Source organism: Xenopus laevis, chromosome 6L (genome assembly GCF_017654675.1).
Source record: "Xenopus laevis strain J_2021 chromosome 6L, Xenopus_laevis_v10.1, whole genome shotgun sequence".
In the NCBI taxonomy this organism is placed as follows: Eukaryota; Metazoa; Chordata; class Amphibia; order Anura; family Pipidae; genus Xenopus; species Xenopus laevis.
Window position 1 is genome coordinate 94364935 of NC_054381.1, and position 11702 is coordinate 94376636.

The window sequence follows — 11702 nt, forward strand, 5'->3', positions numbered from 1 at the left end:
TGCATAGAGAATTTGTCTCACTCTATATGGGTCTCATTGTTATCATAAAGCCTTCTATGCAAAGTGTGCAAGAGGAAGAAAGGACACAAAATGTGAAAGGCCGAAAAAGAAACAGTGCTGTATGCAGCAACACAGTATGAAATAACTATGGGTGTGTTAAGTGATTAAATCATTAAATGTAATCATTAAATGAGACTTTGATTATGCACAAATTGTGTTGTTTATGTTCTTTTTGAGAATTTTCTGAATTTAATTGTGCATGTTGTGTAATATACAGTAGAACCCAATTTTATGTACCTGGATTTTACTTTTCCCAGAATTTACGCATTTTTTTTCCTTCCAGTTTTTTTTAGTTTTTACTGGAATTTATGCTGTTCTCACGCCATCCCCTGGCAAACATAAAATCCGTGTTCTACTGTATTAATATTTTATATATTTGTTATAAATTTATTTTGGACCTTATGACTTGCATCAATGAATTTGTTTACCAAGTTCTTGATGCTTGTGAGACATTCATTTATGTTTGATCAATGTTCAATATAAATTAATAGTTTTATCTAATTTCTGGCAATTGTATATTATATGATTCACCTTGTTTTAAATTTTACTAAAAAAATAACTTACACTGAAATGTCGGATGAAGTCGCAACGTGTTGGTTACAGACGCACCGTGCATCGTCTCATTCGACAGTCGTGTCGCGTCAGATCAATGCTGCGACACCATGTGACAATGCATTCACTTACCTTATTTTCGTTGCATGCTATTTGATGCCGGTGTTTTGTTGCAGCATGTCGAATTGCGCCAAAATGTCCATGTAGTCCTACCCTAAATAGGACCACAAAATGACTAGTAGCTCAACCTAAAAAAATACTAATATTTTACTGTTTTTTTTTGCCCACTACTTGCTGTGTGCAAGAAAACAAGGAAAGACACTTAGGGGTCTATATATCATGCTGTATAAAACATTGGAGAAAAACATAGCAGATGATTTTGCCCATTGCAACCAATCAGAAATTAGATTTCAACAAAGGTCCCCATACACAGGCCGATATAAACGGCCAACAGTTTAAGTCAGTAGCTTATTGGGCAGTGTATTGGACCCTCCGAAGGGCTTCCACAATTGATATCTGGCAGTTGGATCCAGTCGGATCAAGGACCGTATCAGTTTGTTGATTTGGTAATCAAGCCGACCACCTGTATTCCCCTTTGTTGTGCTCCAATTATTGGGCCCTATGGCCGAAGATCGGATCAGCCCGATATCGCCAAACCTCAAGGTGGGCATGTCTGGGAGAGATCCACTCGAGTGCAAAAGAAAAGATCTGATTGGTTGCTATGGGCAACATCACTGGCAATATTTTTCTCTAATGTTGTGTTACTAGCTAATAATTTTAAAATAAATTTTTATTGCAACCTAGAGTTTCTTGATAAAAAGAGAGATATTTGGATGTCTTGGATAAGAGCAAAGTTGTTGACTGAGATGCAAACTTTGTTTCACTTCCCAGATTTTAGAAGGTGGCATAGGTTATCTATACAACGCGTTTGGACACTGCTATAGAGTATTTATGATAATGTTAGGGCATATGTGTAATAATATTCAATAGTTCTTACATAGGAGTAAGGTGGCCCACACTAAGGATGTGCAACAACTACAATTCCTTCTCTCTCTCTCTCTCTTGTTATATTTTAGAACTGTTCTTATGAACCACAATGCATGGTCTTTGCAGCTTTAGTTTAAAGAAAAATCTTTATTTAGTATGCATTCTCTGCAGGGCTCTTTAACTTTGCAAACTTGCAAGATTTTTGCTTGGATTGAAACCTGTAGTATGTTTGTTGTTTGTTTGTCAGTTAGTCAACCATATAGCCTTTGATCTGCTGATTTTGTTTTTTATATTGCCAGGGTTAGTTTCATGCAAAAGACAATGAATTCTTACTAAAGGGAAATATCAAAGCAGTTTCATGCTTATTCATCTCCATCAGACAGGGTGCTAATATTTCTTTCATTACAATGAAATGTAGTGTTTGAAGTTTTTTGCCTAATAATACCCTGATGTTTATTGGCCTTTCCAGTTTCTTCTTATATGTGGTTATTGTATCATCCAAGGCACCATATATCAAAGAGAGTCAGTATGTGCTAGCTCCATTTATATGCTTAACTAAAACTACAGACAGGTCTTCAGCACTACATAATTATACTAGAATAGAGGAAAACCAGTGAAGGTGACATTTATGAAATTGGAGGAGGAGCCCAACCAGCAATACTAAGCAATTTCATAAACACATACAGGGCCAGTACAGATTTAGAGCAAAAATAGTAAAATAATCATTGTAAACCACCACAGATTATCGGTGTTATTTCTGTCACATTACATATAATAATAAATAATGTACAACTTGTTGTAAAAAGTGAGGATGTTACAAATAGAGTTCTATGACCTGTATAACAGGATCATTAAATTTCCTTAGTACTTGAAAAACAGCTATTAAATGTTCAAGTGCATAAAATAGCATCACATAGTTTAGTCAAATGCACTCCCCATTAACGAACCTACTAAATTTGAAATGCTAATATCGCCATCTGAGATCACCATTGCAACACAAATAGTTGGACCACAAAATGTCTGTCTCACTGTCAGGATAACGCTGTAATCCTTGCTAGACTCAAAAGAAAATAATAATACAATTTTAGCTAAAACCAAAACACATGCCTCTCCTAATGATACTTAGCAGTACAAGCAAAAACAGGAAATATTTTTGAGAATAAAGGACTCATTTAGCAAAGGAGTGGAAAGTGCAAAAATCGGCACAATTTACTGTGGGTTTTTTTTCCAGAATTCCTTGATAATTGCACCCATTACAGCCAGGCATAGATTTTGCACCAGATGGTAGAAGGGTAACCTTTTACACTGGTTAGTAAACTGTGCCTGTGAGGACAGGAGTGTCACATGGACAGAGCATGGCTGCACGCTGATTCATTTGGTGCATATCATGCAAAAGGAGCCTTGCCGTTAATTCCTGCTCAAGGCAAGAGCTTTTACTTGCATACTTGTTCCTGTGCCTAGACCTAGTTTAAATGGGTCCTCGTCTTGTGTTACAGTCTTGTTTTGTCAATGAACCAAATACTGATTAATCCATCCTATATTCTACCATCTTCAAGGTCATTTTCATGGCATATAACATAATTGGGAGGGGTTGTTCATTACAAGGTGTACCTTGCAAACACAAATAAAGAAATAGCATTTGGCCTCTGTTTTTTATTTTGCAGGAATGTGATCTGTTCTCCAGAAAGATCCAAATTACAGGAAAGGCCATCTCCCATTGGGGTATATTTATCAAAAAGTGAAGTTAAAGATCGACACAGTCCTCTAGAGTGAAATTCCGCCACTCTACATTAATTTCTATGGGATTTTGATAGGCGTATTTATCGAAGGATGAACTTTCACTTTCACCCATTGATAAATACTCTTTTAAAAATCCCTTAGAATAAACGGAGAGTGGCAGAATTTCACTTTATATAAACATACCCCCATTGTCTCTGTTTTAAAAGGGTTATTCACCTTAAAATTAACTTTTTGTATGGTTTAGAGAGCAATATGCTGAGACAATTTGCAATCGTTTTTCATTATTATTATTTGTGGTTTTTACATTATTTAGCTTTTTTGTTCAGCAGCTCTCCAGTTTGCAGTTTAAGCAATCAGTCACGGTTACCCTATCAACCATGCATCAATTGGCATAACAGACTGGAATATCAATAGGAGAGGCCCTGAATAGAAAGATGAGTAATAAAAAAGCATCAATAACAATACATTTGTAGCCTTACAGAGCATTTGTTTTTTTGATGGAGTCAGAGACCCCCATTTGAAAGCTGGAAAGAGTCAGAGGAAGAAGACAAATAAGACCAATTGAAAAGTTGCTTAGAATTTCCATTCTCTAATATACCAAAAATTAACTTAAAGGTGAACCACCCCTTTAATCAAATTATTAAATTTTTTAAAAAATAGTTTCTTCCCAACTAAGATATAATTAATCTTTACTGGAAGCAAAACAATCCTACTGGGTTTAATGTTTTTTTTTTTTTTTAGGTATTACGGAAAGACCCATTAATCAGAAAACCCCAGGTCCCAAACATTCTGGATAACCAATCCCATACTTTTAATTGAGAGTTGAAATATTTTGCACCTGTTCAAGACAAAGTGCCAGTGTGCAGACGAAAGCTTCCCAAATCTGCCATATTTCCCCAGATGAGGCTAATTATGTAAAGAGCAGTGCTGCTATGCTATACAGAGGGATTCATAATCACTATACTGCCTGCTCACTAGAGTAGTTTATAGAGGAGCAGACCTTAAGCAGTTGTTAATATATGCAAAAGAAACAATCTTTTTTTTGAAGAGGAAGGGAAATCTCCATTAAACAGAATTAATTCAAGACACATCATGGAAGTTTCCTTAGAATAACAAAGATGTAACAGAGGAAAAACGACACGTCTCAGCTGCTAACCTTGGAACTATTGCTGTGGAACATTTACTCCTGTGAGGTGAACTCCTTCCTAGAGTCGTAACATTTCCTGCAGAAGGCAAAATGAACACCTACTACGCAGTCACCACAAGCAGAACTGTCATAACAGCACATTACAGTAACATGCAGTTCATTTGTTTTTACTTTTAAAAAGCTTTCAGATTAAGCTGGTCTGTTCTCTGGGCTCCAAAGTCATATAAGGACATTATTATCCAGTAAGGAAAAAGGCATAGCAGAGCAATAGCAACATTTGCAGAGAACAGCTACATTCATGTAAGGAGTAGTTTCCCTCTACCAATTGCTCCGGGTAGGATGCTGCAAGCAGGCAGACAGGCTTTCTGGGGTTAGGATAAGGAATATAATGTGTGGTTCTTGAATCTCAAAAACATACATTTCATGCACTTGTGGTGTTAGAGGGCTAGTGTTATTTACGGCAATGCTGTATGACTCACACTTCAATTGTGATGAAATGTCACAATTGAATTCACAATTAGCCTTCACGTGACTGCAAATGAGCACAATTTTGCTCTACTGTATTTGCCAGTTACTGCTTATTTTAATCTCATACATTTTACTTCACCATGAAGGCTAAGTGTGAATGTTAAAAACTTGTTTCTGCCCATTAAAATATTCTGGGATCAAAACTTAATTCTTCGGGGTTGCAGTCGGATGCATTAAGGCATTCAGTAATGTTTAGCTTGTTTAACATTTTACAAACAATTAGAAGAGCTAGCATGAGCAATGCAACCAAGGGCATGGAGTGAACAGGAAAGGTTGGTTAGCTCAATAAGATTAACTATACCATGAAGGCCAGCCCTGTAAACAAGAAGACAAATGAGAGGTTGCATATGATGCTGCTGGCATGCAACATGGTGCATTGACCTTTCCTAGATCACCATAGCACCTAGTGTATCTGAAAAGAGACAATAGGTGAGAAACACAAGACTTTGCGGATTCATTGTACTCTTGAATATAGAAGGAAAGTGATATAAAAGTAGTGTTTCAGGCTAATTTATTGAAAGTTTCTCCAAAAACCCTATTCATCCAGTTCATCTGCTCCACTTCCTGCTGCCTCCTTTTCTAGGCTGTGCAGGGGAGCCGGCGGCACTCAGCACACTGCACTGTTGGATAGGAACCAATCAGCAGCTAGGCTGACCTGATATGGAACGGAAGTATTTCTTTGCTGGTGTGACTGCAGTGCTGTGATTGGCTATCCCCCTCCTACTGTGCTACTGGCAATGACCATTAGGGTCCCCCCCTAATTTGATTGATTAGGGTGATTTCACTTATCCTATATACTACCTTTAATATATTTTTATAAATATAAATTATAATATAAATGTACCTTTGTTTTTCAGGCCTACAATGCGCTATTGAGTTAGCGCAAAAGATATCGTCCTTCCCACAGAAGTGCATGCTCGCTGACAGAGCCTCAGCCTACAACAGCACTTTTGACTCATCAAGTTTTGCAGATGCCATGCAATTTGAATTTGATTCTGGAGCTAAGGTTCTTATAGAAGAGTCTATTGCTGGAGCCAAAAGGTTTAGCGCAGGAGAGGGAAGGAAAGGAAAGCTATAAATCTTTTTTCATGAAGACTTGGTTTTACAGTGTAATTGTAAATTATTAAATAACAATAATACTAGAAGATGACCAAGCTTTGTTTCTTTTGCATTAAAGGGGACTCATATTAAAGATAACAAAAATATATTTTGCCTAATTAAAGAAGAATTCTAAGCAACTTTCTAGTATGTGTTAACATTTTATATTGTGTTAAAGGTAAATATAATTACAATTAAAAACAATATTTGTGTGTTTCTTTCTGTTGACTTTTGATAAGAGTTCTCTGCCAGCCAAGACTCATTTTTGCACAATGCCTTTCATTTATCTTTACAGGTCTGTTGATCACAGAGAATGCAGAGTATTGTGGAATGATAATGGCTGACCTAGCTGTGGATCTGACAGTAATTACTTCAGTCTTCTTACAACAGGTTGAGATTAAGGAGAAAACTGGGATTGTGCTTGTATTGGGGTTTTAGGTTGGGGTGTTATCTTGCAATGCATTTTTCACTGAGTACCTTTAAGCCAGTGGTTTGTTTGTAGGCGGAGGGTTAAAGGGATACATTTGTCAATTTGTTAAAACACTTAACTGAGTGTATTTCTTTTATTCCTGTAGGAAAATATTGATAACTTTGGGAGGATATCACTGTAAGAAAGAAAAGCAAGTTGTTTTAGCCTGCTTGAATATTTAATTAGGAAGTAAATGATGTCAGCAATATACATTATGACATATGGCATCTCATTAGTCTTACTGAACGATTTGTTGCCATTATGGTAGCTGTGTAAGGCAACATCAGATTTAGATGTTTTTGCTGCCAACAATTATTTTCTGAATGACAGGATCCAATTAGTGATCCTGATAAATGACGAACGTTTTCATCAAAATGTATTAAATTGAAAATTACTCTCCAGTTTTCTGATGTGACTTTTTGTCACCTCCCATTATACCAGGGAAAGTAAATTATGCACATAAAAATGGGCCAAATATAGGTGAAATGAAAAGACTGGAGGAATAGCAGGACAGCTTTAATAAATGGGCAGAAGTAGCATGTGCTCATGAACAGCCATGTCATTTGCAATAACTTTTGAATGAAGCTTCTCCGTGAATTGGCAGGTCTATAATTTTGATCAGCTAAAAGAGGTCTACATTACTACCATCATCCCAGCAACACCAGGACAGGAATGCATTATGTTAATTCTTAAAGATTTATTCTTCTATCCACCACAACTATTTATATGAGCACAGGGTGGAGGTAGAGGTGCAAAAACAAATTACAAAATAATAAAGTAGTAGAACTGTACTAATTATGAAAAGAACTTGGGATTTCTATTAATTTAATTCATGGATTCTCCCATCTGTAGCCCCTCTCTGTGGCATAACTACCATTCTCAACCCTCTCTTCTGCTTTAATTTTGCTTGTTTCTAGCAGGCAACCAAGTGGATAGGGGAACTGGGAAACCAAAAAAGATAAGATTTTGCACACCAGGCCCCCTGAAGATTTTTCTGTGTGGGGCCTGGCCCTTTTTTTTGGGGCCTTTCTTTTGCTAAAATCTGAAGCACAAATATTAAGATAGCAGCTGAATTGAATATTGACGGGGATTGCTCAGGCACTAAAAACAGAAGGAAGGGAAAGCTGCAAAGATGAAAGGACCCGAAGCAGACAGGGCCACCAGGAAGTTGTGATGTAATGCACAGACCACCTTTGCAATGCAATAATTGTTTTGAGAAATGAAGTTTGGCTCATGTACATGATGCAGATTTACTCCAGATGTTTCGTTGTGTATTGTACTTGTAGCCAGTTTGCTATAGCACTATCACTGCTTGTCATTTGAAAGCAAATTCTCAGGGTTATTTAATAATAACAGCATAGCCTGTTTCTGATCACTAGCTTAAATCAACCAATAAGATGCTTGGTTTTATTATTCTACTTGTAATAATAAAAGCCAGATGCTTATTGGTTGCAGTTGTTTTATTTTTTGACCATTGTAATCGTTGCCCCAGTTCATTTAATAATACAGCATTTTTGGAACAGCTTGAGGCAGTGAACAGGCACCAAAAGCAGGGCTAGATAAATGGGAAATGTATTGTATCTTCCAACCTGAGTTTCTGCTAAGTATTTTCATTGGGTCTGCTTCACGGTAAGGAGCACACATATCAACATTTGAATTTGCTGTGTCTCTGCAAAACTCACAAACTCTTTTTTAAGTGGGAAAAAACTCAAATGCAAAAATTAGCCAGCTAAAGGTTCATGAGTCAATAGTTGTCCTAAGCAAAATGTAAATAAGTTTTTAATCAAGTTTTAATTTTCACATTTTTAGTCGATCGAGTTTTTGAGATTTTTCGAATGAAAAAAACATATTTTCAAATATTGCTATAGACCTCCCCACATTCGCTGCCCATGACCAATAATGGACTATAAATTCGGATATCTCTAGATTGTGTAGTTTCTTTACTATGTTTTGTTAAATTAAAGAATTAGGTAAATAATAATAATAAAATGTTGGCACTTACATAATTACTCGTTCTATGCCTTTGGCTATATGCTCTTTGCACAAAAAGCATCAGGATGTTTTAAGAATGTTTTGTTTAGGCTTGACAGGCTCAAGTGCTTGTCACTTTTTTTGAATTCTGATATTACTTCCAGGTGGCTTAGGATGTGAGATTTGACCTCTAGGATTCCACATTACTACAGGTATTTACAGGTATTTTGACCTTGTAATTTTTGCTTCTTTTGGTGCCCATACTTCTCCCCCCTTCCTAGTTTCATTGGCTTTGTTAATACATGCAATTGCCCTTTAATACATGCAAAATGCCCTCTTTTTCGGTTACCTACTTCCGCAGTTGGGTTTTGTTATCCTTGGTTTCCCAGAACTTGGAACGCACACAGAAAAATAGGTTTCTGTTGATCATGGTTACATGGAGTTGTACTTTATGGACTACTCAGTCGCCCATCCAAGGAAAGCACAGTTTCATCACTGTTTTCCGATTATTTATGGTTATTTATTTTGCTTGCCGTTAGTTAAGCTATCATTATGCACCATAAGCATTATGAGTAGTTGCAAATTCAAGTGCATTTGTGCCAAGGTTGTGCTGTGTATAATGTCTAAAGCACACAAATACTGGGCCCTTCTCTTTCAGGTTCATGAACAGTGCCTAGCACAGCACAGAGTTGAGCTACTGGATAACTCCTTACCTACTCATGAAGCCACACTCACCAAACTTAAAACAAAGAGTCATTGGGTCACCCCAAATGAAACTGTCATTTTTGGATGCCTGGAAGTGTGAGGAGCCAACAGCCAATCAAATGTCACCCAATTACTTTCAATGGGGAAATTTAAACTGCAGCCAATGTTAAAGCTTTGAGGCCACACTCACCAAACTTGAATCGCATAGTCATAGGGTCAACCTGAATGAAAAGGCAATATTTGTTGGATGCCAATCAGATTTCACCCATTAATATTCATTGTGGGAATTGAACCTAATGCTATTCTCACAGTATTAATGTCAGGGTCCCCAAACTCTTCACAGGTGGTCACTAGGGGAATGCAGTTTAAGGTTTGAAAAATTTGGTGGACCCACAACTGCCTGATCAGATCAGATTTCATCTAATAAATTTAACTGCTGCCAATGTTAGAGCTTTGAAGCTGCACTCACCAAACTTGAATTACATATTTATGGGGTGAACCCAAATGATATTGGTTAGATGCCCTAAAGTGGGAGGAGCCAACAACAGTATTGACTGTGACTGAGGAATTTCAATTACTGCCACTCTTAAAGTTTTGAGGCTATACTCACTAAACATTAATCACATAGCTATGGGGTGAACCCAAATGAAAAGACCATATTGGTTGAATGCCCTAAAGTGGGAGGAAACAACAACAGCAGTGAGTGTGAATGGGGAATTTAAATTGACAGCTAAAACCTGGGTGGAGCCAGCAACAGCCAATCAGATTTCATTCAGTGAGCTTACATGTTTTTTCAAACCAACAAGAAGTTTGTTCTCAAACTTCCCTTTCTAATTACAAGATGTCCCTTATGGGATGATTACAAAAATGAAATCCTTTAAAGCTGCTTTGGCAGCTTTGGTGCATGAAAAGGGGAAGTGGAGTCAAACCAAACATTACCGCAATGTTTTGGATATGATCATCTGTTTCAAAATCAGTAGCAGATTTATCTTAAAGTAATCTGTTCTAATTACTTACATTTGACATTAATCTAAACAAATGTGCTCAGTGCTCTTCCATAAAAAGCCCCACTCTTGGAGAAATGCTCAGTGCAGGATTAAATCTCTACAATCTGTTATTATTATCATGAATGCAAATCTGTTCATGTGTCCAGTATCTCTAGCACAGATACAGCAGTAAGTGGTCATATAGCGTTTGTGTGACCCCAGCAAATCAACTTCAACTTCAATTGTTTTGTTATTCTTATACAGTATTTCAATGATTATCTTTTTTTCTTTATCCCTCTCCTAGATTTTGAATTATTTGCTTTCATCCTGACTTTCAAAAAGGGCAGTCATTGACCTCGGTAGCCAAAAACGATTGCTCTTTAAGGCTAGAATTTTATTTTTACTTTTTATTAATTATCTTTCTGTTCAGACCTTCTCCTATTCAAATTTCAGGTTCTCTTGCAAACCACTGTCTGGTTGCTAGTGTAATTTGGACCCTAGCAACCAGATAGCTGCTTAGATTCCAAACTGGAGAGCTGCTTCACAAAAAGCTAAATAATTTGAGAGCCACAAATAATAAACAATGAAGACCATTTGCAAATTGTCTTAGAATATCACTTTCTAACACATAGTAAAATTTAATTTAAAGGTGAGCAACTCCTTGAAGGTAGCCCTTATCAGGCTCTCCAATTGACATCTAGGTAACTTAATGGGTTGGAGTTTTACTCCACTCAGGAAGCAAACAGTTTGGACTGAACAAAATTCTACAAGACAAGCTAGGCCTAAATTAATAGCACAGTCTGAGAAGATCCACAAGAGCTAGTTCTATAGTGACAACAGTAAGAGGCCTGACTGAGATCGTACTACAAATGCTCAGCTGCTTTTATTATTATCTGCTGGAATTTGTCTAGTAGTTCTGGAATTCTGGAAGAAAGCTACACAAACTTTTCCCTGGTGACAAGCATTACCCAGGTAACAATTCCTGGGCTCATAAGCAAGTGACTCGGCTGACAATTAAATTTGTGGCTAATAACCATGAACGGTCCTGACAAGCATTATTTGCAACTTTCTTACATTTTTTTATCTAGGGAAAATCATTTAATGGCAAGTTAGGAAAGTCTCCAAAATGCTTGCAGTGCCTGTGAGGTGGTAGCCATACTGCAGGCTGATTAATAAAATTGAGCCACATGTTTGTGAAAGCGACAAACATTATTCCCCTAGTACTGGTTATCACTCAGCTCAATGCTGAGCTGACAGTTTCTCTTGCAGGTGTCGGCCAGCAGACTGCATGGCTTATTTTGTTCATCGTAGCCTAGCTTGGATATCCCAGAAATCCACCTATAGATATGTCCCCGGCCTGCCAAATGATTCTCATTTGCCAATAACTCAAAGTAACTCAAACAACATATGGTAAATAAAAAGAAAATCAGCATTCCATATTTAGAGTAACTTCAAGTGC

At 37.1% G+C, this 11702-nt stretch overlaps 1 protein-coding gene across 3 annotated transcripts in view; it reads left to right on the top strand.

Moving 5' to 3' along the window:
* XB941699.L (uncharacterized XB941699 L homeolog) overlaps nt 1-6316 on the top strand; it is a 37368-nt gene extending 31052 nt beyond the window's left edge. For all 3 annotated transcript variants that reach the window (XM_018266149.2, XM_018266150.2, NM_001112857.1), the window contains 1 exon segment: nt 5872-6316. In XM_018266149.2, coding sequence (XP_018121638.1) covers nt 5872-6092 — 221 coding nt within the window. In that variant the 3' untranslated portion in view covers nt 6093-6316.
* The last annotated feature ends 5386 nt before the right edge of the window (nt 6317-11702 follow it).